Genomic DNA, 27,700 nt, shown 5'->3' on the forward strand with positions numbered 1-27,700 from the left:
AATTCCCATGAGAATTTTACTTATGTGTCTGTGTGTTCTGATGTATGTGTTTGTGTGTGCATGTTCAGATTTAAATTAAAAACTGCAGTGAGTGAGCCAATAAGAGAACATTCAGAAAGAACAGAAATAAAAAATAAAATGAAAATACAATGATTAAACATTTACTATCATAAATTGTTTATCTTTTACATACTAATTAATGTATAACACATTAATACAACAGATCAAATTATATATAAAATCTGTATCCTGCTTATTTTAATTTACATTAGTTTCTTCCAAAACACATTTTTTTAATTTTTAATTTCATTTTTATTTGTTTATTTATGGTTTTAGGTGTATGTGGGTGTTGCGTGCATGTATGTCTGTACACATATGCCTGTTGCCTGAGAAGAGCCCTTGGGACTGGAGTAGCAGCTAGTTAGTTAAAAGCTGCCATGTGGGTGATAGAACTCAGACCCAGCTCTTCCGGAAGAGCAGCCAATGCTTTTCAGCCATTTCTTCAGCCCCAACTTATTTCTTGTTATATGATCATTTATGCCAGTAAGTATAATGAATATAATAATGAAGATGAAAACCCCAAATGGGGATATCTGGTGTTCTGCAGGCAATTCTGAGGAGGTGCTGAGAAAAGGGGTTCTCAGACTGCCCTCACCGGTTCAGAACTTACTTTCTTCCTGTCAGTGCCCTCATGTGCAAGCATGAAGCTCAGAGAATGAATAGTAACTCTAACTCCAAAGAGAAACCACCCTGATGCTACACAGGCTCTAGTATCTGGAAGCTCAAAATCCTTGATCCTTTGTAGACAATGTTGCTAGTAGTTTTTCCTGGAATGCAGGAATTCTATACACGGACATGACAGACCTGCTCTTGCTGGGCGGCCACATCCCGCATTTTCTGTACACCTGGTTGACCTCACAGAGGATGGGGAGTACCACCTCATTTTCCACACACCTTCCACAACGACTAAGTCTCTAATAATATCACTAACACAAGTCAATCGTTCCTTCATTGAGATTCCTAAAAGCAAAATCACTGGGTCTGCATGGTGAACGCCATTAAGAGACTGATTTACTGAGGTGCTGACTTGGAGACGTCGGAGAACCCTGGCCTTTATATGCAATCAAAGCAGACGCCACAAATGTGTCGAATTATGACATAAAAATAGTCGAAAGTCTTCCAACATTTTGTTCATGGTTATAACCTTCCCCCAATCAATAATTAGCCCGTTCTAATGCTAATGTCGAGGTGAACATTTGATTAAAGATATGTAAATTTTATCAATGTATTATGGTAAAACTTGTCCCTTGCTAAGCTGTGGAACTGAAGAATATTAAAAGCATTACCCCATTTTTACTGCCAATGAAGAAAACAGATTTTTCTCCGATCTCCATTCCATCCCCGTCAGTTCCATGGCATCTCCGTTTCTCCACCTCGGCCTTCGCGATTTCCCAGAGAGTTTCACTGCATAAGTAGGAAACACAAACGGCAGAGAAGCGAAAGGAGTCCTTAGAAATATTTATTTCCGGCAGAGAAATTTTACTTCAGTAAGATTGATAAAAATACTATTTCCTGAGTCAATAGCTAAGTAACTATAGGATTCTTTTCTAACTCTCTTCGCCTGGATATGGTTCGTGACGAGTACTGACATTTATAAACTGAGCGCCCCAGCATCCATCCCTCTGCCGTGGTCAACACCCCAACCGGCAAGGATGCATTTGCTTCATCATTCCAGGACTCATGGCAAGCGGTGGGTGAAGGCAGCAGCAGCTTGTCTCAGCCAGTCACCCCAGGGGTCCAGCTGTCCCCGAGCTCTCCCCCCTGTCTTCACCCCTCCCTCTCCTCTCTGAGTTTACAGACATGTGCACCACACCCTGCGTTTACCAACTCAGGTCCTTGTGCTTGAACATCAAGCACTTTATGTACCGAGGCGTCTTCCAGTCCTAGGTACTTGCTGAGCAAGTTAACACACGCAAGCCTCTATGCTAATCCTCACACTCCAGTCTGTTTCTTTGTCTCTGAAATGTCAATTAAAAGAAAAAAGAATATCTGCTTTGGGGGCCACAGTGCTTGTTACGATGTCACTGTTCATCTAGTTTTTAAACTACAGAAGCCCCTTTAAACTACAGAAGCTATTGGTGGTCTATAATTATTACCGGAGTAGGACCCGAATCAGGGCTGGTGATAAAGTTAAAACAGTTACTGTGCCTGCCTAGGATGTTCAGTTTCCAGAGCCCACAAACAAAACCAGAGTGCTTTAAAATTTCAAAACAGGAAAACAAAGTCAAAACCGAGATCCCCGATGAACTGAACTCTTTTATTTCATAGGTCAGGAATTCTGTGTCCATCGCTTGCTCTGTTTACACACCACTCCCCCAAATATGATTATCTGTCTCTCGAGTACCCCGTAGAAAGAACGGGTTCTTCAATCTGCAACAAACAAACAAAACCCCTGCACCCATAGCTTAACTAGAGTAACCGGTGCAAAGCTGACTCAGTTCCACTCTGAACTTCATAAACTCTACTGCAGCTCATCCCTCTGATCCAGAAAGGGGCGAAAGATCTATGCGGTTCCATGGTGGACCTTTGGCCCTCTCCCTGACATCTTTGTAGACCATTCGGAGGTTCAGGTACTTTAAAGGGACCTTGTAGAGATGAAGAGTTCAAATGTATTCCACAAGCCATCAAGATCCCCAACCCTGCGCCTTCAAGGAGATGTTACCCTTCCCTCTGAAGTACAGAAGTCCTGCACCACCAGGCAGGGGCCCCTGGGGAAGAGGCTCTGTGGTCCTGTTCACCACTATGCATGCCCCGGCCGGCAACAGCATGTGGCTCTCAAAATACTTCACTGCAATCAGCGAATGGATGGAGTTGGAAGATCATTCCTAATAGCTTACTTTTCTAGTTTGTGACAAAATCCCTAAGCCCTAGGTCTGGGAGGTTTGGGGTAGAAGGTGAGATAGGGATGGGGGTGGTGACTGCGAGGCACTGCTGCGGTCCAGACCCACAGTCTCCCTCACAGCGCCAGGGCTGGGTACCTCCGCTCCACCCTTCCGTGCCCCTTCCCTATCCTGGTGGGTAGGAGGGGAGGTTGTGGACCGCAGGCCGGTTCAGCAATACCTGGGCATGGTGACTGCGCCGCCCCAGATGTTCTGGGCTCCGCGTGGGGGACAACCCTGACCCAGGCGGGCTGCAAGCGCCTAGTTGGGCCCAGAGAACGCAGGCTCCTTGGTTGCCATGGCAACGACGTCAGGGCCCGGGTTGCGTGCGGAAGAGCAGCCTCATGGGAAGTGTAGTTCTCGATCTTCGGCTTACATCTCACTTTTCAGCTCCAACCCTTAGGATGCCAGAGGATATGGTGAACTTACTCGTGCATCTAGAATGAAAATGCTGGGGCTTGAAGGCTTTTTATTTTTTATTTATATAGAGTGCCGACGGTATGCCAAGGGCATCTACTCTTTCATTGTTACCTTTTCTGCCATGATTTGGAAATAGAAGCTGAAACAATGTTGAGCTGTTAACCTAATAAGTATTAGAAGAAAAAAAATTCAACCATTGGAATCAAAACAAGGTGTGCAAACTTTGTGTCCTTTACTTAGCATTTGGCGGTGTCATGTTTTCTGAAGGAGTGCATAATTTATTAAGTCAAGAAGCACGTGCCTCTCTTACATACTTAACATGCTTTATGCAGGGAGATTATACTTGTTTGAACTTTGTGGGCTCTTTATAGATAGCCACAAAATTATATAGACTACTTCTATATACAAGGAAGACCCTGTGCAGAGTAAGATATGAGATATGGACCCTTTTAAAACAGATGTATCCAGCTAATTGTAATCTTACCTCGGGGAAATCAAGCTGTTGGAGGAGAGGTACAAAGTTACTACAGCTGAAACAGTTGACCAAACATTGGTTGCAGGTTTGCTATTTGACCAAACAGAATAGATCCAGGCCCCAAATCCCTGAATGTTTGAAGGAAACTCTCCCCAAGCCTTTGGGCTCAGTTTCTATGGTTTGATGTTTAAGAACACGGGGTTTGAAGTAAGATGAGCTGAGATTCAATTCCCAGCATGCAGAAGATTGAACCCCAGGTCTCCTGCAAGCCAAGCAAGTGTTTTACACCATGAGTTACAACCTCAGCCCTGTTGGCAGATTTGAATGGAGAGACAGGAGGAATAAATTCCTGCAAATGAAGCAAAATGCTGGTAAAAGAGCATCCATTCAGATAAAGGCCTTGGGAACAAAATCTCCCTGACACTGTGGTGCCAGGAGGTACTGCTGTGCCACTAGGAGGGCTGAAGTGAAAGTGTTCAGCGGAGGAAGGATGCTTTCAAAGAAGGCTGACACACTACTTTGCCCTCTGTACTCCAACATCAGCCAGCTGGTGGCTTGTGAACTACTGTTGCTGTAATGACTTGAGATCCTGGGTTTAGCATCTGTTCCTGGGTTTACTGTGCTGTTTAGGAAGTTAGGTAGGCATTAATAACCATCGTGATAACAACTTTGATGGCTAGTGGCTTTTCCTAAGTATGGCTTGCCAGGCACCACTAGTACTTGGAGATTGTACTTGGTTAACCAGGAGAGATGGTTGGAGGAGGGAGTCTGGCAAATGGGGAGATCTAGGGTAGTGCTTCTCGATCTATGGGTTGCAAGCCCTGTGGAAGGACAAACAACCTCTTCACAGGAGTCACATATCAGATGTCCTGCATTCCAGATATTTACACCATGGCTCATAACAGGAGCAAAGTCACAGTTATGAAGTAGCAGCAAAATAATTTTCTTCTACTACTTATTCACTTTACATCCCATCCCAGCTGCCCTTCTCCTCCCAGGGCCCCCCCAGCATGTCCCTCTGTCCTTCTGAGCATGAGGAGGCCCCCTTAAGTACCAACCCATCCTGGTGCATAAAGTCACTGTAGGACTGGACATAGAAAAATAAGGAATGTTTCATGAAGTTCCGTGTCATCTGTGCGCAGGGGCCAAGCTAATCCTGTCTGTATTGTTCAGATTTTAGAGTAGGCACTGCAGAAGCGAGCATGCGATGAGATAACTTTATGGTTGGGGGATCACCACAACATGAGGGGGTGTATTAAAGGGGGCACAGAACAGGAAGGTTGAGAGCCACTGGTCAAGGGTGAGCTGTCTGGGCCTCGATCGCCTGCATTAACTCAAGGTGGATTCAGTTGATCTGACTGGGCAGCTGAGTTTGTACTGAGGTTTCATAGTTGGGCAAAGACCTTTCCTATACAGATGGAAATTGTCCTTAAGTGCAAGGCTTCATTCGTTACTTTCTGTGAGGATAAAATATCAAGACCAGGTCAACTTATAGAAGAACTAGTTTATTTTGGCTTACAGTTCCGGAGGGTTGGAGTCCAGTGGGGGCAGGGCATGGGAATTAGCCGCAGGCAAAGGGACAGGAACAGAGAGCTAAGAGCTCACACGCCTTATCCCTAAAGCACAGGGCAGAGAGTGAACTGCAGGGGTCAGAGTCTCCAAACTCTCCAAACTGTTCCCCTTCACCAAGACGGCACCTATTAAACCTCTCCAAACAATGTACTTTGCCTACGGGGCACCAAGTACTCAAATGCCCGAGACTATGGAGGACCTCTCTTATTTAAAAATACCACAATAGCAAAGTGTACTGGTTAGATTTTTACCATCTTGATAGAAGCTAGGACCATCTGCTGGGAGGAAACCTTACTTGAAGGACAGTCTTCATTAGATCAACCCATAGGCAAGTCGGTGGCATTTGTCTTGATTAATGATTGATGTGAGAGGCCCCAGACTATAGGACGAGCTGTCCCTGGGCAGGTGGTCCTAAGTGGTTTAAGAAAGTAATGAGCAAGCACTCCTCCACGGCTTCTGCATCAGCTCCTGCTTCCAGGTTCCTGCTGTGCTTGACTTCCTGCCCTGACTTCCATCAGTGATGGACAGTGATTAAACAGTGATTGGCCAGATAATCCAAATTAACCCTTTCCTCCCCGGGTTGTGTTTGCTCATGGTCCTTGTCACAGTAATAGAAAGAAAAGTGGAACTAAAGGATTTGAGCCCGTTTCTGCATCACGTCAGGAAGGCTCAAGGACTTTAAAGTTGGTGGTGACAAAGGAGCATGTTTTACACTGCCCACTCCAGTAAACCTAGGCGCATGTGGGAGCTGCTTGGAGAGTTATGCATGGTCTGGGAGGATAGAAAGTGCCTGGGGAGCTGAGGTGGAAATGCACACTGAGCAGATAGACTGGAGTGTTGGGAAGGGTCTTGGAGCCTGGGTTCGCCTGTGTAAGAAGCCACATAAGACTTTAAAGCAGGCAAGCCTTGACTGGCCCTGTGCTTCAGTGAGATAATTGTTTGCAGCTGTGTGGAGGATTTTTTTGGGGGGAGGGGAACCTAGAAGGCCATATGAAGACTATTAACAACAGCAGACAGGAAAGTGACAGAGCTCTTATGTCTCCTTTGTTTTCAGTGTTATGTAAGCTTCTTGCAGGAAAAACTGGTATACTGATATACAGGAAACATGCGTGCGTGCGCGCACACACACACACACACACACACACACACACACACACACATACACACACACACACACACGGAGAACAGAGGTTGCAGGATCAGTGCTAGAATTCTCATCCAGTATGTTGAAAGTCTTGTGTTGAGTCCCTAGCACTTAAAAAGAGAAAGAACAAAGAAAAGAAAAGGTGAAATGAAAAAGTGGGTAAGAAGATTGGTGAAGTAAGTTTACCCAGAGAAATAAGCATTTGACATGTTGATACCGTATATCTAATTATTTTTCTTGGAGTTAAGCCTGCGCTGTGGTTAAAGTCTGAATTTGAAGCGAGTATTTCCACTTAATCAGTTACAAACTCATCACACGAAGACTTGCTGGCCGCATGCTCTTCTGCCATGAGATTCTTCGCCATCATTTCTTTTGGCACCCATTCTATGTGGAGTTGACTCTGCCCAAGCATGAACTGTAAATTGGGCTAATCAGAGCCCTTCCCTGAGATTCTTCAAATTATGATCGGAAAATGCAGCCATTCCCTTGCGGAGAAAATTACCACATGTTCTACTAAATGTAGTTGAAGAGCACGAATCAGTCACATTGCTATGAACAGAAGTCCCGATCCAAGTTCCCCAGGGCCTTCCCAAGGTCCCTCTGTGTCTTTCTCTTAGTCCTTTGTTTTTAGTTATTTGAGGCATCCTGGTATCTTTGTAATGGAATTGGTAAAAGCATGCTTTCTCATTGTTTTCTGAATTAGTTAAAGTCTAATTTTAGAAATTTACCCTAAACTATCTAATATAGTTGCTACAGCTTAGAGTTGGGCCTTAGAAAGCAGAAAAGTTAACTCTTCTCTCTTGGGGAACAGATGAATGGGAAATCCTGTTAGCCAGCTGCCAATAGCACAGAGGAAGAGAACCAGGTTCAGAGGGCACGTAAATTTGAGAGCACCCGGTGGCCCACCAGGGACCACTGGATAAGGTCAAGATTACCTTATGTAGAATAGGGGACATGGCTGATGACAGCCGCCCACTCCCTAGGAGCACCGTCACCACATTCGACTTAGGTAAATACATCTGGCAAACATTGCACAGTTTGGAGCAAGTGGCATCTCATCTCATGCCAACTTCAGGCCTTGTCCTATCAACTCCTGGTTGTGGAGCCCATCTTCTAACTTAAATGGCCTAAAACACTTCGGTAGGATTTAAAAATACGGACGCAGTTCACGTCACCCTAAATATCTATGTGTGATCTCAGCTTCTGTGCTGACTAGGAGCCTAGAAGAATCTCCTCGTGCTCCTTCCTGGGCCTCACCACACTGAGCCTCACCACACTGGGCCCCACAGAACCAGCCTCCACTGCAAAGGTACAGGTAACGCTTGACAGTTAGTTCTTCATGGACGTATTGCAGTTTGATTAACAGTCAAAGCTGAACTGTTCTAGGAACCTGCTCACCATATTTTTCTCTATGGAAAAAGAGGTCAAACAATTGACTCAGAAACACATTTTGACTGTTAGGGAGCACGCATACACGCACATGTGCTCACGCATGACACACACATGCACACACACACACACACACACACACACACACACACTGTGAAACATGTTAAATTAATTTTTTTCTTTTCTTTTTTTTCGGAGCTGGGGACCGAACCCAGGGCCTTGCACTTCCTAGGCAAGCGCTCTACCACTGAGCTAAATCCCCAACCCCTAAATTAATTTTTAAGAACACAATCCAGTAAAGTCACTTAAATGAAATAAGCTCTCTTAAGGGATTTATTATGAAATCACTGGAAAACATAAATCCATTTACCTCTCTCTTTACATAGTCTATATGTATCCAAATGCACACGTATTAAAATTACAGATGGTCTAAGCAGCTTCCTTTGAGGTGACTGAAGCAGAGCCACACTGAAGACAGAATGAAGGCACCAGGGAGCAGCGACTGCCTCTCCTTCCACAGTATGCCTCAGCTGACAATGAAACCATTAGGTATGTTTTATAGAATATTCAAAAGATAATGTTCAAAATGGGACTCGTAAAACACTCATTTACTGATAAATGATATAACTAAGAGGAAAGGGGAGGGTAGGTGAGAAATATTACAATTAAACATGAAACGTTAATCTCTTGTAACCAATCATAATAATATATTTGCATTTAAAAATGGCTGTATAAGGAGTTTCCCAGGAGATCAATTTTTCACATCACTGGTTACATAAAACTGACTTCTTTCCATCAAAATATTTTATTCCTGCTCTACCAAAAACAAGTGCAAAGCCTAAGGTACCATCGTTTAAGGTGAGCACTCACTATTTTTAAACCTCAGGATATGGCAGGTGGGACTGCTTACCAGTTGGTGAAAGAACTGTTGGCTGAGAATAAAGTTCTCACATGTAAGTCAGAGCTCTGTCCCAGCCTCTGGCTCACCCACTAATGATTATTAAGTGGTCTTATGGGCATTCAAAAATACTTTATCCCAGTCAAACACACTCTGAAGGTCACCCCAAATTGTTAATCACTTTAAAAATGAATCTGTTCATTTAGTGAGCGGTTGTGGTTCAAAGATGGAAGGGTGAACTGCCACTTGCAGGCCATTTCTATGGGGCTTGAAAAGCATTTTGTTATTACCAAGACAGTACAGTACAGCTGGAGCAACATGTTTCCTGACTTTGCTCCCAAGGGCAGAGCATGTTTAAAAGGCTTAGTGTGAGAACGGGACACTGCCACAGCAAAGAGGAAGACACAAGGAGTCTGCCAATTAATTCATTGGGCACCTAGCATTTTCTCAAATTGACTTAAAAAAATACAGCACACAAAGTGATAAATATATGTCTAAAAATAAATACAAGTATTCTACACATAAATATAAAGTTAGGTAGACTTGTGGTTAAACATTTTTAAAATAGAATTTTCATATCTTATCACAGTTTCATGTTATCAGGAATACTAATTACATCACCTTGACACAGCTTGAAATGTATTGGCCACTTACATTATGATTTAACTATGAAATGATCCCAGAGGTTCATGTGTCAAACACTTGGACCGCAGATGGAGTGCTAGTTTGAAAGGTGGTAGAAATTTTTAGTTGGAACATAGAGGAACTGAGTCACCGGGGACATGCTTTTGAAGTTAGCATCTATCTATCTCTCTCTGGTACCTTTCTTGCTTTCTGCTTCCTATCCACTATGAGTTGAAGAAACCTCTTATGCCACATGGTCCTGACACCAAACTGCACAGGGCCAAGCCATTAGGGATAGACCTCTCTGAAACAGCAGAAACAATCATGTCTGGCTTAGGCAATTTTTGCCAAGTATTCTGCCACTGCAATGGGATAACTACAGCATATCGAGACAAGTTCAACTCCAAATGTACTTCCTTCGGCCGAAGTATTTTCTATTAGAATTTACTTTGGAATATATATATTTTTTTCTTTTTTTTGGAGCTGGGGACAGAACCCAGGGCCTTGCACTTGCTAGGCAAGCGCTCTACCACTGAGCTAAATCCCCAACCCCGGAATATATTTTTGTAAACTCGGATCAGAGAAGACTTGTGAAAAACAAAGCTTTAAGGATCATCTCTGTTCCCAAGGACACTATTTATAACAACGTAAGATCAAGCTGAGCTAGCATTAAACACATTTGAATGTGGGATGCCATTCCAGTGATCTCAGGCGATGCTAACAGGACTCACCACCTCATTTTAAATAAGACAGTCCAGTGATCCACAGAGGTGGCAGGGCACATGCTTCCTAACCCCATTGAGGCGGCTCTGGTTAGCGGTCTGTCATCTCATTAATGACGCCTAGCCTCAGATGATTAATTGCACTTGCTGTAAGAATTTACCCACTGCATTTGTTCCCACAGCTGATTCCTATGCTAAACCTCAGTCTTCCCCTAAAGGCCACTTCATTAGCTAAAGGCACATTTGATTACAGTACTTGCATTCTTTGGCAGTGAGCTTTTCCAGATAGTCAACTGGTTTACCAAATGAGAGTTTGGAATCTCCCTTTCCAAAGATTGCCAAGGTACTTAAAGGCAAAGTAGGAAGCCTTATTGCACAATGTCTGAGGGCCAAGAACAGAGACTGGGGGAAGGGGGAGCAAATTCTAACCTACTTTGTCTAAGACACAATGAGTGTGTTGACACATTTTGTGTTTATTGTTATCTAAATATTAGGAGTCAGATAAGAGAGTAGCCCATTACTGCTAAAGTCTGGAGTGCTGGTGTATGCGCCATGTCGGCGGGGTGTAAACACTTATTTGCAGCGGATGCAGCCATGCAGTGGAGAAGGAGTGAAGGTTCAGGCTCAGGAGCTTCAGAGTAAGGTGGGGCCTTTGGTAGGTCTGTTGTTGGACAGAAGGGGCTGGCTGCCCATGGCCTTGGCTTGGGGCTCCTGAGCCTTGGCTGAGAGCAGTGCCGGGGCAGACAGGTGGTGAAATGCTGCCTTCTGCTGATAGAAGTTGTTGATGTAACTGGCGATCAGAAGGGTAATTTCAAGAATCTAAAAGGAGAAAAAAACCACCGTTAGGCTCCTGAGAACTTCTCTCCACTGTCCGTGGGTGATTCATTTGCATTCAGTCAGCCTAGCTCCATGCTCTTCTCTCTAGGGCGCAGCTTCTCAACCTGAGGGGCTTGACTCCTTTGGGGGGGATGTCACATGTCAGATATTCTGCATACCAGATACTTACATTATGGAATTATTACATTGCATTCATAACAGTAGCAAAATTACAGCTATGAAGTAGAAAGGAAATAATTTTGTAGCTGGAGGTCACCACAGCATGAGGAACTCTATTAAAGGGTTGCGGCACCAGGAAGGTTGAGAACCTCTGCTCTAGATCAAAGGTTTAGAGAGCCTGGTACCATGAAGCCACCATGACATTCTTCTGTTACTCCAGTTAGCAGTGAGCATGACTCTCAAAGTTCAGTCAAGCTCAGTGACAACGCTAGGAAATGTGACGGTTGGCATTTAGAGAGTTAGAGCATCGTATCAATTCTATTGAAATGAATACACTGAGGAACCATGGTCTTTGGCACTCGGTGGTTAGCCGCTCCCACTTAAAGCACAGACCTAGTTAGCGAAGATAACTACTGTGAACAAAGACATGTCTCTGGCTTGAGAAATGGCCCAGAGGGTAGAGGTACTGCTGCTGACCCTGGTGATTAGAGTCGGATCCCCAGGACCCACCCGGCTCCCCCTAGCTGTCCTTCCTCACTTGTGCTGTGGCATGCACATAGGCACACACAACATAAATAAATGTCATAACATATTTTTCAAGTTGAAAGTTCTAGGAAAAGCAATTTCTTACCTTTTTTTTTTCTAAAATTAGATGTTTTTTCAATACTAGAGCTTGAATCCAATTCCTCCCCCACTGAGCTCCCCCTCAGAGCTGAATGACATTTGAGGGTGCAGCCTTTTAAAAAGCTGCTTTACTTAGAGACATTGAAACTACAGTGTGTTACATATAACAAAGGAACAGGAGCATCTTAAGGAGACCACTCTGCCACATTGTGATGAGTTGGTAAAAGAATCCCAAGTAGATAAGTCACCTGACCTACTCCCCCCACATGCTCTTTTGAGACAGGGATCTTAAGTAACCTTGCTGCTGTGAACTCCACCCCTCCTGATCTCACTCCTGAACACTAGCAACCATTGAACCACTACCCCCTCACACACACACACACACACCCCCTCCCAGCCCCACCCCTTCACCAGGCATTGGCCCACTTGGAAAATTTCACTTAGTTATTTTGGGTTTGTCTTCTTTTGAAACAGGGTCTTTCTGCAGCCCTGGCTTTCCCAGAACTATGTACAGCAGGCTGGCTTCGAACTCACAGAGATGGCCTGCCTCTGCCTCCCGAGGACTGGAGTTAAAGGCAAGTGCCAACACGCCTGGCTTTCACTTAGTTCTTAAGCTAAAAGAAGCAGGTAGTATCAGGCCACATTAGAGAAAGAAAAGGGAACTTAGATCAAACAAGCTAGGACTTGATCTCAGGATTGGTTAAGTAATGCCTGTTTCTACCTGGAATGCTCTATGTGTAAGAAAGTGTCTTCCCATGAAAAAGCAGCCGGCTAAGAAGCTGGCAGAAAGGGTTCCACTCACCTTGGGTTTTGCCATGGCGAAAAGTAACTTCTCTGTTGGCTGGTCTTTTGCCTGTGTACTAATGACTACCATAAAATCCTCTTGATAGCCTCCGAAGGTCATCACACTCTTGTACACATAGCCAATCACTAACCTCTTCAAAGAGAAGAGAAGAGAGCTATTTATGGTACCACTGAAAAAGGTGACGAGATTCTGATACATTACAGCAAATGTAAACAATTTTTTCTCAGATCCAATCTATTTCAATTAATGTAAGTAATAGTCACATTAAGTTAATTTAGGGATCATCAACCTATACAATCAAGTATACATTTGACCCTGAGAAACTCAAGTTAGAAAACTATCAACTCTTGCATTCACAGCACCCAGAAGAAAAATCATTGTTAATATATTTTATATATTCCCTTATTTTTCTCTATAAGGTTGATCCATATTAGACTGATCATTTTAAGATCCAAATGATCAAATACTGTATTGACAGATCCATGTTTCCCCTGGTAGGCAGACTTTGATACAAACAGAACAGCATCATCCACGGTACCCAGCATTGTGCTTCAAAACACTCCAGACCATCTTCCTGGGGCAACAGCTGGACACGTGGAAAACCACGTTCAACAGTCGCCCTCTGGCTGCTCAAAAGCTAAACCATTCTGTTACTATCTTAACTAATGTGCTGTGTGCGTGTGCGTGTGCATGTGCATGCATGCATGCATGCATGCATGCATGCATGTGTGTGTGTGTATGAGTGTGTAACAACAACTGAAGAAAAAGGCCAGAGGCCATGAATTTGAGTGAGAAGTGGTGGTGTGGGTCCACGGGAGGGGTTAGAAGAAGCAAAAGGGATTGGGGATTTAGCTCAGTGGTAGGGCACTTGCCTAGAAAGAGAAAGGCACTGGGTTCGGACCCCAATCAGAAAAAAAAAAAAAAGAAAAAAAAAAAAAAAAAGAAGAAGCAAAAGGAAAAGGGGATATGATGTAATTATATTTTTATTTCAAAAATAAAATAAAAACAAGAATTTTTCAGTGTTCTCTGACTGTTGCAGGGTAAAGAGCTCCCACACTATCTTAAGCCACAATAACTACCCACCAGACTGGGATGTAGCTTACTGTGAGGACACAAGCATGTGTGAGGTCCCAGTACAATAAAAATTACCAAATAGCCCATAAAATTTAGAAAATGATAATTTCACATAAATAAATGAACACAAAAGGAATAGTTGATGGGCTTTTTTCTATCTTGAAAAATTGACAGGATCTTGCTATGTAGCCCAGACTGCCCTTGAACTTGCAACCTTCCTGTCTCAGTGCCTGCTGAGACAGGAAGTACCAGCATGTGCCACATTTTAAACCATGTACTCTTAAGGTTTAGTAGCTATGTAACCTGGATGTGAGTAAAATTGGTGACATTACTGAAAATTAGACAAGTTATGCTACAGAAACTTAAATGAAACTAAAAATGTAAACTTTAAAAGTAAAGTTTCTACTTTTTAATAACACAAACATTCCTATTTTATACAGAAAAAACCTGTAGGAGGCTAGTTCTATGGCTCAAAGGGTACAGGCGCTTGCCACACTGGCCACCTGAGTTTGATCCTTGGGACCCACAGAGTGGAAAGAGAACTGACTCCAGCAAGTCATCCTCTGACCTCCCCTTGACTCTCCTCTCTCTCTCTCTCTCTCTCTCTCTCTCTCTCCCCCCCTCTCGCATGCGCGTGCACACACACATATACACACATGCCCCAGAACCATGATTATAACTTAACCTTAGCACCTTAGTGTTTTCCATACTCAGCATAGCCCGTCTCATCTTGTTCTGAAACCCTAGACTGTAACATAATTGTACCTGTAAAATGACTTTGTTAGAGAGTATTAGGGAAACTATTTTCTAAGCGCAGAGGAAAATCAGAATATAGCCATTCAGAATAGCATTACCTTTTGCTTACTGTACCCTGAGCAGTGAAAATCAAAGATTCAATTACAGATATCAGGCTTGATCTTACCATGGAGGAGTATTCTAGGATGCTCAACCCGTTTTCATGGACAGCCAGCCAGATAAAATTATTGCCAAGTGATGATGGTGTTATGGGCTATGGAGAAGTGAAAATATTCTATATTATACATGCAAAATTTACAGCTATATTTTATAATCTAAATGCATGTAAGATCTGCCATTTTAAAACCCAGCAGAAACACTGAAAGTCTCACTGGAGCGAGGGCAGTATGGTGCACTGAAGGGCGCGGTGGATTTGTTTTAGGCCAGCTGGCTTGCAGGCTTGAATCTTTATTTAGCAATGTGTGCATTTGGACAAACTTCTTGTACCACGGGGCTCAGTTTTCTCATCTCTCACACAAGAACACTATTTTTTTTTACATCATTTTGTTTCATGAATTATACAGTTGTTACAATTTTAGGGTCTTTGTGGTGACCACACTCATAGAGAAACAGCACCAGTATTTCTAAGGTGCTCACGCTAGGAGGCGTGAAGGATGTGGTGACACACGAATACTTTTCCTGATACTCGATGTCAACAGAAACAGAAAAAAAGAGGAAAGAAGAAAACTGTGTGATTAATGGGAACAAGAAGTACTGGAATTTCTATAAAGTTTTTATGGCCCCAAACAATAACATTTTATTAATTAAAAAAAATCTCCCATCAGAGAAACCTAGTCAAAATCCAAGCACGCTTTTGAGCATCTTTATAGTGATTGTTTTACTCGATTAACAAGTAAAATTGTAACACTACTTCCATTAAGTCTTAGAGAAGAGAGTCAAGACTGTGGATGGGGAGGGGACTGGACCTTATGTTGTATATAATAGATCTTAAGTATGAAGATCCAGTAGATCTCAGCTATAGGGGTACCGCTGTCTCTACTGAGGGTGCTTTCGAATGGCCACTTCAGAAGGAGGGTAGCTTGGTGGGGTGTACAGGGCTCTGGCTCAGTCTCCAGCGCCATAAAACAAAGGCAGACAGGAGATTGTTTTGGAGGATTGTGATTTCCTCTTGATTAAGGCTCCACTGACAGGTGGATAAACAAAGTGTGGTGTACGGTGTGGGCATGTAGGGAATATTATTCAGTCCTTGAAAAGAAAGAAAATTTTGATACATGTTATATCACTGATGTATCTTGAAGGCATTACCTAAGTACAAAATAATTTGTAATCTGTGGTTCCTGGAGAAGGCAAATTCATAGAAACTGAAGGGTGCCCCTGAGGGTAGCAAGGGGAGTGCATGGAAAGTCAAATATTTAATGGGCATAGAGGGTTAGGATGGAAGATAAAAAGGTTTCAGAGGCAGGATAGCTGTGATGCAGTGAGATGTACTTAACAGTGGAGTGCCGTCCTTTTAAAATTGCTATATGGGTAGATTATTCATTATTTGTCATGTGTATTTTTACCACAATTATGAAAAGTGGGGGGAGGGGCACCACAAAGCAGACAGGAAGTGCTTCCCTGGTCGAAAGATAGACAAACGCTGGTCCTGTAACATCAAACACAGCGCCATAGCTAATGATGGCCCAGGAAAAAGCACTGTGTGTGTGTGTGTGTGTGTGTGTGTGTGTGTGTGTGTGTGTGTGTGTGTAAGTCTATTTGTGTGCCTGTGTGTATGTGTATGAAAGTCTATTTGTATGTGTGTATATATGTATGTATGCGTGTGAAAGTGTTTGTATGTGTGTGTGTGTATGTGTGAGAGTGTATGTATGTGTAAAAGTGTGTGCATGTGTATGTGTATGTGTGTATGTATATGTGTGTGTATGTGTGTGTGAATGTGTGTATATATGTGTGTGTGTATGTGTGTATATGAATGTGTGTATGAGTGTCTTTGTATGTATGTGTGGATGTATGTGTGCAACTGTGTGTGCGTGTGTATGTATGTGTGAGAGTGTATATGTATGTTAGTATGTGTATGTATGTGTGTGTGTAAGTGTGTGTATGAATGTTTGTATGTATATGTGAGTGTGTGTGCGCGACTGTGTGTGTGTGCATGTTCATGTGTCTGTATGTGTGTTTGTATGTATGTGTGTGTGTGCATGTGTGTCTGTGCATGTGTCTGTGTGTGTGTGTGTGTGTGTGTGTGTGCAGCACTTCCCATGCTGAAGTTGGGTTAAAAGTCATTATAAAACACTTCACTGAGGTTGGGGATTTAGCTCAGTGGTAGAGCGCTTGCCTAGCAGGCACAAGGCCCTGGGTTCGGTCCCCAGCTCCGAAAAAAAGAAAAGAAAAAAAACAAAAACAAAAAAACACTTCACATTTCAAGTCAATTAATTATCCGTCTGTTTCTCGGCATGGTTTCATTCTGTTACGTAGGCTGGTCTCTTATTACCAGTCTCAACGCTGCATCAGGCGCCTGAGTAGCTGGGACTAAGGAGTGTAGCACCACACTAGGCTTACTCTTCATGTTGAAAGTGAGAGTGAGAAAGCCCCTTGAATTCCCTGCAAATATACTGTATAGATATTATGATCCTAACAGGTATAATTTTTCTGTCATCTTGGTGCGTGGCTTCTAGTTCCGGTAGCAAAAGTAATTTCTGACCTTCACAGCCAGTGAAAGAAGCTTCCTGGGAATTGACTTTTCTACCCACGCTGTTTGTTAAAAAGATGAGAAAACTTAGTTTGACCAATCTGTCCAGCAGAACCCGGGTCTAGTAAGTATTTATTAAATGATAATTACTTCAAACCCTGGTGGTGGGCACCAGAGGAGATCGGTGGGCTCACTCTCTGGAGTGCGCATGCACTAGTAAGAAAGAACGCAAGACAGGGTGGATGCATCTCTGGAGCCAGAGTCCCGAGTGGTGCCGTTTACGGGGAAAGGAAAAGAAGTACAAGGCAGAGTTTGGGGCTGGTTGTATGGCTCGAGGGGAGAGTACGCTAGAGGACCTGGCTTCAATGCCCAGCACCAAAACTGAAAGCCAAACTGACCCCAAAAGAAAAGGTAAAGGCTTTCCCTCAGCACTGGCCAGCCGCCTCCCAGGCTGGGCTGTCCCCGCCCAGTGCTCCTGCAGCTCTCCTCGCTCTCTCAAAGGGTACTTCCCACACAGGGCCTTGTTTACAGGCCTATTGCAACATGGGGCTAAGCTGAGAACAGCCCTGAGTCCGGTACAGCTCATTGCAAACCCTGGGCTTTATGGGTCCCTGGAGTTTATCTCAAGGGTTGCCAAGCAGGACTCAGTAAACACGCATCACATAATTCAGCCATTTAGTGATACAGTTAGTGAGTAAATGGGGCGTGAGTGGAGGGTAGTAAGGGAGTTCAGCTAGCTCTCCTGACAGACTGCCCTGATGACTCCCAAAATGGGTCAGTGTGGGGTTGGGGGAGGACGAGGGGAGGGACATGATTTCCCAGCATTCCTCACTGGCTTCAATTGCTGGGAATTTCCTCATTTTTAAATGAGACCAAGTGTGGAGTATCAGGGTAAATGTGGCCAGACGTGTACATGGGGTTTTATTACGAGTCCTCTTCCCATTCTCTCTTACTTTGGCCAAGAATAACTTGGCGCCAAAGAATGGCCACTTCCTGGCTACTGTCAAGTAAATGCGAATGCAGTCAGCTGTGCTGTGTCCCCGGAGGGCCATCCATCTGGTCGAGAGTCTCTGGTAAAGTTGCCTAAGAAGAGAAAAACGGACAAAAACAAAACTCGAAAACAAAACCGTGAGTAGGGTGTCATCCTTGCAAAGCCCTTTGATCCACCCCCCTCATCTTTCTGGAAAATTTTCACCAAATTCTCCTGAGACACAGAGGTGCTCAATCAACACAAGCTGGCAAGTCAATCTTTATCACCTACGCAGCTAACACCAGACCTCAGCCTAAGTCAGGAGGCCAGGTCATTCCTCCAGAGAATATCTTCATTTTTCAAAATTCAACACTACTGGTGTACTAATGGTACAGTCTGGAAGAATGCTGACTGCAATTATTCTCAGCCTGAACCGAGGGCCAGCTACCTCCGCTATAGAGCTAAAACCTTCTTTATGATCAGAATTAATCCAGGATTGAGGTCAGACAAAATGGCGGTCTAAATTACGGTCATTTTTATTCAAAGAGTTGTTTGAAAACTAGATAATTACTGGTACACTTCTGTAATTTCAACCACGTATGAGCAGGAGGATCAGGAGTTAGGGTCATCTCATAAGTGGTTTGAGGCTAGCCTGGGACTCCAAAAGAAAAAGCCATGTAAACTTATTTATGTCACCATAATATATGTAAAACCTCTTGGGATACATTGGAATTAAAGGTTCTAAGAAAGGATCCAGAAATCCTTACCGAATTCCTAGGGCAACCCCACCCCGTACAAAGCCAGAAGCGCCTCTTACCTTAACTGTTCTTCAGAGCACCCTTCTCGGTACCTTTTAGGGTAAAATTTCTCTACGACTTGTTTGAGGGTTTGGTTTGCCTTGCACTGGTTGGTCACTTGGCCAGCTGGAGTTGAGAACGGTCTCTCAAAATCCCCGACATCCACCTGGGAGGAGGTCCCCAGAGGAAAAAACACAGGACAGTGAGATCAGCGTTCAGGGAGGAAAATCATTCTGCTCTTTCGAGACATCCTTTGTGTCTGTAAAACAAAAGTCTACGTGTGTGTCATGATTGTGCGACTGTAAAATTTATAACCACACATCTGAGCTGCTGTTTTAAATACAAATTTCACTTGAAATCTAAAAACTCCGTGACAAACATTTCAGCCCCGTTTCCATGTGGAACCCCTGTCCTAAGATTCTTTCCATGTGGCAGTGAGGACACTCTGGTGATGGCCACTTAAGAGAGAAGGGTTTACTTTGGGTGGTGGTTAGTACTGTCTTACAGTCCACCATAGTAGGGAAAGCCACGGCGGTCACGTGACATCCATGGGTGGAGTGTGGTGGTCATGTGACCTGTGAGCCCAGTGAAGCCTTCTTCCCTTATGTCACTTTTATCAGCTTATTCTATCGCAGCAAGAGAAAAGAAACAACCTCATTAGCAGTGTTTGCTAGGAGAAAAACAAGCCTATCACTGAGTATAATATATTGTAACGGGCTAAACTAATCACTAGGAAATACAGTGAAATACCAGTTAAAGTACAAGTGGAGAAAGACTGAGGGAATTGGCAACAATATCAGTTGGACTCCGCAAGGGTCTCTTTGCATATGGCGGCAGTGAGGGCTACACAGGCTCACTGTGCTCCCTGAGGTTTTCCCTGTCAATGTTTCCGAACCCACCAAGGCTTCCTGTTAGCTGAATACTCTGAGGAATACAGCTCTTCATCCCCTGCTCTCCCTTGACGAAGTGCTCAGCTGTTATAGACCACAACAGCCATCTCTGAAACCTACTTATCTGCCCCACCACCCTTCCAATTCACCTACCGATCCCTGCACCCAAAACTAAATCCAGACTCCACCGTGGGTCGGGTGCTACAGTAATGCTGTGAGAGAGGAAAAGCTGAGTATCGCCTCCACCTTCTGTGCCTGTACCGTCTGGGAGGAGGCATACCACTCTGATAAACTATAACTAATGCCTTGTATAGGGTACCAAAGGGTGCTCAAAGAGGAAGATGGGATGGGCTTCATTTGGCTGATGCCCTACTAAGCATCCTACCCACAGTGCTCCGCAACAAGGGTTGTACATTGCCCTGCCTATCAGCAGGAAGCATTCACACAGTCACCTGCAAAACTAGACCAGCCCTATAGCCTCTGACAATAGCTGCCAGCAGTAGTAAACCATTCAAGGCAACCTACTACTTAGGGAGCCTTCTGTGGCTTGTTCAAGCTCAGGATCTCCCTATCTAGGAGACATACCAGATAGCAGGGAACAAACACAATTAGTGTTTGGACACAGTCAACTCAGAAAACCCCTACATCCCACACAAAATGTGCTTTACTTGACGCTATAGCAACTGAGAGATTGTCTTAGGATTTCTGTTGCTGCCACAAAACACCACAAACCAAAAAGCACATTGGGAGGGGGGAGGGTTTATTTAGCTTACACTTCCACATCACAGTCCATCACCAAAGGAAGTCAGGACAAGATCCTGGAGGCAGGAGCTGAGGCAGGGGTGTGGCTTACTGGCTTGCTCCCCATGGCTTACTCAGCATGCCTTCTTATAGAACCCAGGACCTCAGCTCAGGGATGGCACCACCCGCATGGGGCTGGGCCCTCCCCCATCGATTACTAATTTTAGAAATGCTGGATCTGCCGGAGCCATTTTCTCAATTGAAGTTTCCTCCTTTCTGATGACTCTGCCTTGTACAAGTTGACCTGAAACCAGCCAGCACAGAGATGGACTCCAAGAACTGCATCACTGAGCTATGGTAAGATGGTAAGATGGCTCAGTGGGTAAGGGCCTTTACTATGACCTGGCCCCTATCACCTGGCCCCACTTGGTAGGACTCGAGAACCAACTCTTGCCAATTGTCTTCTGACTCACTCTCTCAGTCAACGTTTTAGTTTTCTAAAAGCCATGCAGCGTCGATGAGATCTCCCCAGAGTCGGGTATGCAATAGAATAAGTAATTCGTCAACACTGCTTATCTTGCTTACTACGTTTTGTTTTAATTTTAATTTTACGTTATGAGTACACTGCCACTCTCTTCAACACACCAGAAGAGGGCATCAGATCTCATTACAGATGATTGCGAGCCACCATTCGGTTGCTAGGAATTGAACTCAGCCCCCGCCCCCCTTTATTATGTTTCAATCTTTCAAAAAAAAAAAAAATTGGAGGTGACTTCAGATAGCACTCTCTTTGCTGCCCAGCCACTGCCCTTATGTGTACTCAATAAACTCATCTCCTTCCAAAAACAATGCTCTGAGGAAAGATGGACGTATTTAATTTTCTTTATACGCATTATACTTTTTACTGTTATCCATACGCTCCAAGTGTTCGTGGTGCATGGTCTCATCTCTCTGACCCATTTAAGAAATGTCCAAAATACACATCCGTAAGAGGTGGATTTAGGGCTGGAGAGGCAGCTCAGACTTAAAGAGCATTCTTTGACTGTTCTTCCAGAGAACCGGGGTTCAATCCCAAGCATCTACATGGTGGCTTACAGACAGCTGTAACTCCATCCCCAGAAGGTCTGATGCCCTCTTGTGGCCTCCTGGGACATGTCATGTATGAGGTGCACACAGACATAACATTCAGGCAGACCCTCACACGCATGAAATAAAAAAGCAAAATCTCAAAAATTCGATTTAATTTTTCTTAGGGAAGTTTTTTTTTTTTGACAAAATTGAAAGCTAATGGAGGAAGATAACTTAAACGCTAGTAAAGGCAAGAGTGACTTTCATGGAGAATTTATGCCTCTGGAAAGGTGACACCTAGAACGGCCAGCAGTATGGAATCTCTCTGATTGTCTAGAAGATAAGGGCTGTCCCTTCCCTCCTCTTTACCATTTGTAGCAAAAGAACACTGAGAACTGCAAGCAAGATTTCAAGGACAGACGATTTAAAAATACTCTAAAAGTAACTCAGTTACTAAGTGTCCATTCTTCTGAGAACAGTGGGGAAAACTGCTCCTGGGAAAGACTGCTAAGTGGGAGGGTCAGGCACAGTGGTGGCCCTTGGGGAGGCCCCAGTCACTGATGGAAAGCAGAACCACAAGTCATTATGAGCCACCATCGTCAGGACACACACGTGTGACACATTGCAGAAATTCCCCAGAGGGCCAGTGGAGCCAGTCGGAAGGATTCAGAAAGGTTCCCTAGTATAGATACAAGGGAAACTAAAGGCAAGATGAAATTAGCAAGTGACAGAACAGAGGCAGAGCCGTTCCAGAATCTGAGGCAAGTCAGAAAGATCGTATCAGTATCAGGGAGCAGAAGCCGTGAACAAGTGCAGGAGTTTGCAGCGACCCAAGCTCTAGGTAGGGATAGTTAAGGGTTCTGGGGCTGTGGAGGCAGCTGCCAGGGCAGATCAAGAATGGCCTTAGGTGTGAACACCTTTCTTTGCTCTGTCTCTTTGCCATAGAGACAGTGTAAACAACTGGCCATAGACGGAGTGTCATCGTGCCAGCCTCCTGTCTGAGGCCTGAGGAAAAGAACGGGTTCCCTTCATGTCTCTTTTGGGGCATAGCTTTTGCCATTCGATCACCACCCTGGTTGGAAAGCGCAAACAGCTCCTCGAAGGGAATACATGTAGTGTTTATGGCGTATAACACTGTAGACTGGATGGTCCTTGCAGAAATCTCAGCTGTGAGCCAGCATCGCAGGCAGACATGTAAATAAATGAACTTGCCAGTGACTGCAGCCCTCACCCTTGTGGCACAGCTGTCCCCAGGCTAAGCTAGCTGAAGCCATAGAACACAGAGACTAAATTCCTCTAGCATATCTCCTCGAATTTTTTTGGAGCTTTTAATTATTGTTGCGGTTTCCCTTTGTTTTGTGATAAGGTCTCTGTATGTATCCCAGGTTGCTATGCATGTAGCCCAGGCTTTCCCTGAACTTGTAATCTTTCTGCCTTTGCCTCTCAAGAGCTAGGATGATCAGCTACAGGCAGTCATCACCACCCTCAACTTCAGATCACTTGTTAGGCATCAGGGGATAACTCGGGAAATCCCTCGAGCACCTGTGTGAAGGGTAACTTTGTGGGGGACCACATCGGAGGGATGCACGGTGGTTGGGGAGCAAAGGACGTGAGGCAGGTCTGAACCACAGCCATGGAGGTCGAATAGAGGGGTGAGTAGAGGAAGAACTATGAGGTCAAAGTGGAAAGAAGAGGTAAGGGAGAGAGAACAGGAAAAGGCGGTGGGGATTGCTGGAGTGGAAGCCCCCCGGAGGACTGGGGGGACATGATGAAGGCGCAGAATGTAGCGAAGGGGAGGAGTTTGCAATGGCCGTTAGACAGGTATGAACTGGAGTGCGAAGACATGGGAATCATCTCCCATGGATGAGCTAATGAATGAATGATGTATTGGATGATTGCCGGGTGAGATGCCATTGTCTATAGAATCGGTGTTAGGTTTTAAGTCCCACGGCTTAGGGTTCCTGGTTCCATCCCGGGTTTCAGTACCAATGTTAGGTTTTAAATCAGGGCTGTGCAGGGACAGAGCACACCCAGACACCATGGTTCCAGGTTTAATGAGAGAAGAGTAGAAGAACAGAAAGGCGGCTGGACATGGGCACATGGAGGGGAGTATGGAGGCCAGGATAGAGAAGAACAAAGAGCAAGAGGGGGTAAGAGGGGAGGAAAAGGAAGAGAAGGGGGGCAAGCAGCCCCTTTTATAGTGTCAGGCACAGCCGGCTGTTGCTAGGCAACTGTGGGGCGGAGCATAGCTGGCTGTTCCCAGGTAGCTATGGGGGTGGAGCTTAGACAGAATAGGGCCAAGCGTCTGTCCACGTGGCACTTCCTGGGGAAGCTTCTATGCTCCCCTCGGCAGGCTCGGTGTTTATTTTACAACCTCTTCTTGAGGATGAAGACTTTAATGCTCTAGGCACATTGCGGGCTGGCAGGGACTACTTCCTGGCCTCCCGCATAGGCAGGCGAGACCGTGGGTTCCAGTTATAATCCGGGCCTTAAATGGAAAGGGCTGTTTAAGTTAGGAAGGTACGCCCATCTCAGTCCGCCATCCTGGAATATCCTGGGACCCTAACGCCCCCCTCCCCAGGACCATGGGGATGACATCCATGGGTGGCAGAGTGAGTACAAGGACAAAGTCCTGACGGCTCTGCCGAGGTATCAGGATACATGTTTACCTTCAAATGTTTTCTTTCTTTTTCTTTTGGGATAGGCTCTTGCTAAGGTAGACCAGGCTGGCCTTCAACGCATGACTTCAGTTTCCCAAGTGCCCAAGTCACCACACTCAGAATAAAACACTTTTCTGTTCGGTTAATTCACTATTACTCATTTGTGTGTATGTGTTAAAGAAGTCCAAACTTGCTCCTAATTGGTAGGATAGATATACAAAAGAAAGTGCTCTGGCTTTATCCAAGCGCTCTCCCATCCGATTGACAGCTGCACAAAACGTCTTTGGTGCCACCAAAGGTCCCTTGGGTCCTTTCATTAACTGCAAAGCCCCAGGCAACACTTTCAAAAGAACCAGGAAATGTGTTTCCCTTTATGGAACGCAGTGTCTCGTTCTATGCCAGTGCATTGTTAGGGGTCAAATAATAATGTAGTACTTATGCCTGCAGTTCCTAATGTCTTCTTAATCACAGGAAAATCAATTCTAAGGCTCGCCGAAGGTATCCTGTTTTACTGCTTTTAACTGAGGAAACCAGCACCGTTCCCTTTCTTTGAGCTATTTTAGACAACACGGAAGTTACCTGAGCCAAGAGCGCTGCCATTTCTAACGCCAGATCCTTGTTGAGAGGGAAAAGACCATTTATGATTTGCTCATTTGTCTGATACAGCAGCAGCAGCTTCTCTCTGTCAGTCTCTCCGCGAGCTTGCATTGAGAAATATAGTCTGGAAAAAAAAGGAAAAATGTCTCATGGTGTTTTAATTTTTTTTTTTTTTTTTTGGTTCTATTTTTCGGAGCTGGGGACCGAACCCAGGGCCTTGCACTTCCTAGGCAAGCGCTCTACCACTGAGCTAAATCCCCAACCCTTTAATTTTTTGATTAAAAAAATTCTACATTTGTGCAGGAGTGTAAATGTATATGTATTTGAGTGTATGTGTGTATGTATATGTATGTGAGTGTGTGAATGTGTGTATATGTATGAGTATATATGTGTGTATGAATGAGTATACATGTGTGAAAGTGTGAGTGTGCATTGTGCGTATGTTTGTGAGTATATATGTGTGTGAGTGTGTGCATGTATGTATGTATATGTGTGTGAGTGTATGCATGTATATTTGAGGGTATGTGTGTATATGTGCATGTGTGTATGTATGTATATATGTGAGTGTGAATGTGTGTGTATGTATACGTATGTGTGAGTAAGTGTGGAAGCATGTGTGTGTGTGTGTGTGTGTGTGTGTGTGTGTGTGACCTCACTGTCCCCTTTTATCTATGACAGAAACAGAACCAGGCACAAGCTAGGCGGATGCTCACCCACTGAGCTGTACCACACGGAAGACAATGACAATACACCACACAGTTTTACCATCCCACTACATGATACAAGCGAACCACTGACATCTGGAGCACACGGGGCAGACTGCTTTGAAGTGAAGAACCCTTCTATTTATAGTAAAAAATGGCCCCCACAGGCGCATCCATCTGAATCCTTAGTCACCAGGGAGTGGCACTGTTTGAAAGGATTAGAAGGATTTGGAGGAGGTGGGGTCTTATTGGAGGACATGTGTCACTGAGGGTGGACTTGGAAGTTTCAAAAGTGTATGCCAGGCCGAGGTGCATGGGTTTGTTCCCCCCTTCTCTCTCCTCACTGCTTCTGGAGGATAAAGATGTTGCTTTCAATTACTTCCCTGACACAACGCCTGTAGCCATGCCCCTGCCATCATGACAATGAACTAAGCCTCTGAAACTATAAAGCAGCCCCTAATTAAATGTTTTCTTTTTATAAGAGCTGCCTTGGTCATGGTGTCTTTCAGCATGGAACAGTAATTAAGCCAGTCCTACAAAGGGCATAGGACGCCAAATGACATCAAATTTATCCCTATAAGGAAAGCAGGATGCAACAAGTGCTTCATTCCAGCGAATTGAATAAACCCAGCTTTCAACACACAATCGTTTTTTAACATCTTGGACATGCTAAATAGGACATGAGGATTTTAATTAAAACATCAACTCTAATTAACATCAAATGTCAAGGGAGGCTTATGTCTAAAAGATAATATTGTATATTCAGGTCTGTTTTGAGTTTTTGGTTTTGTTTTTTGTTTGTTTGGTCACATGCATATGAGCATCTTTAGAAAGAGACTATGTCCTTGTGGAAGCAGGACATAGTCTTTTGTTTGTTTTGAGATGGCGGTTGGGGACTCTGTTGCTGAATCTGATCTTGAGTGGCCTCAAGTGACACTCCTATCTCACCCTTCTAAGTAGCTAAGACAAGTACGCTCCACCATGCCTGGCTTAGGACTTGGCTTTTGTTTGCCTGGTGTGATGCTGGCTGTGCTGTGGGGTTCTGGTTTCTGAATAAGCCACAACTATTAGGGCGCTCGACGTGCCCCGGTGATGGGGCAGTTAAGCAACACCCTAAGAAGCCCGACTGCTGCTGTGACAATACAGTGGTGAGAAAGGGACACTTGGTAGAGTAGTTGTTAAGTGTGTGTGTGTGTGTGTGTGTGTGTGTGTGTGTGTGTGTGTGTGTGTGTGTGTGTGTGACTCCAGGAGAGGTTATATCCCTTAGTTATGGCAACTTTCTCTGGACAACAGGGAAGGAGAGGGCGAAGGGTTGCAATCTGGAGAAACATGGTGGGCATTCTCTGCAAGGGTCATCCTACCCAGTTCTGATCATCTTCCTGCCAAGCCCGGCTGACAATCATAGCTGTTTCTAGACATCATCCATGGCCCCGTTTCCATCCACAAAACACATAGGGTAGTTAAGCAGACAGAAGGATGTAGCCAGGCAACAGACAGAGGCAATAAGTGCAAAACGTCACCAGGACAATGGTGTGACACCAAGAGACGGAAAATCAAAGCCTTTACACTGGGCTCATTTCCTCAGTCTAAGTAGGAAACTCCACAATTTGTTCCCATGACTCACAAGGAAAGTGTGATCACCGGGAGTTTACTACAATGGGAATGTGTTACGTCTACAAGGAGAAAGGGACAGGTGCATTTTCTACAGTTTCCAGCATGCTCGCAAGTGTCCCCAGGGGAAAGAAAAGTGAAATGCTTTAGCAAAGCAGGGAAACCAATCCCAGACAGGCATAGTCCCGGACCGCAGCATGTAGGAAGGGCAGACATGCGCAGTCAGAGAACGCAGCACGTAGGAGGGCAGACATGCGCAGTCCGGGAACATAGCATTTAGGAAGGTTAGACATGAGCAGTCCAAGAATGCAGCATGTAGGAAGGGCAGGCTCAGACTCCTACGAGAAACAGCCTGGGCTCCAACAGCCAAGCAAAGCTCTGAAGAACAAGGAAAGCATTGCAAAGGTGAGCAAGAGGAGCCTGCATGTCAAGAGGAGTCTGCATGTCAAGAGGAGCCTGCATGTCAAGAGGAGCCTGCATGTCGAAGCAGGAAGGCCAGCCATGGGGGTGCACACCTGCAATCCCTGCACTCAGTAGA

General features: G+C 44.6%; 2 protein-coding genes and 1 non-coding gene across 3 annotated transcripts in view; all 3 read right to left on the reverse strand.

Annotated features, from left to right (window-relative positions):
- Positions 1-3,187, reverse strand: part of Dync2li1 (dynein cytoplasmic 2 light intermediate chain 1) — a 32,436-nt gene extending 29,249 nt beyond the window's left edge. The window contains exons 1-2 of the mRNA XM_032908752.1: positions 3,121-3,187; positions 1,347-1,464 (exon numbers count right to left, since the gene is read on the reverse strand). Of these exons, the coding sequence (XP_032764643.1) occupies positions 1,347-1,464; positions 3,121-3,128 (126 nt within the window). The 5' untranslated portion in view covers positions 3,129-3,187. The remainder of the gene's footprint in view (positions 1-1,346; positions 1,465-3,120) is intronic.
- Positions 3,188-4,931: 1,744 nt separating this feature from the next.
- On the reverse strand, positions 4,932-5,036 carry LOC116906327. The gene has a single exon (XR_004388614.1). It is a non-coding gene; the product is annotated as a U6 spliceosomal RNA (small nuclear RNA).
- Positions 5,037-10,020: 4,984 nt separating this feature from the next.
- The window catches only part of Plekhh2 (pleckstrin homology, MyTH4 and FERM domain containing H2), a 104,611-nt gene continuing 86,931 nt past the window's right edge, over positions 10,021-27,700 (reverse strand). The window contains 6 exon segments of the mRNA XM_032908753.1: positions 10,021-11,002; positions 12,606-12,740; positions 14,605-14,691; positions 18,078-18,207; positions 18,912-19,057; positions 24,830-24,971. Coding sequence (XP_032764644.1) covers positions 10,817-11,002; positions 12,606-12,740; positions 14,605-14,691; positions 18,078-18,207; positions 18,912-19,057; positions 24,830-24,971 — 826 coding nt within the window. The 3' untranslated portion in view covers positions 10,021-10,816.

This window comes from Rattus rattus, chromosome 7 (assembly GCF_011064425.1).
Source record: "Rattus rattus isolate New Zealand chromosome 7, Rrattus_CSIRO_v1, whole genome shotgun sequence".
NCBI classification, from domain to species: domain Eukaryota; kingdom Metazoa; phylum Chordata; class Mammalia; order Rodentia; family Muridae; genus Rattus; species Rattus rattus.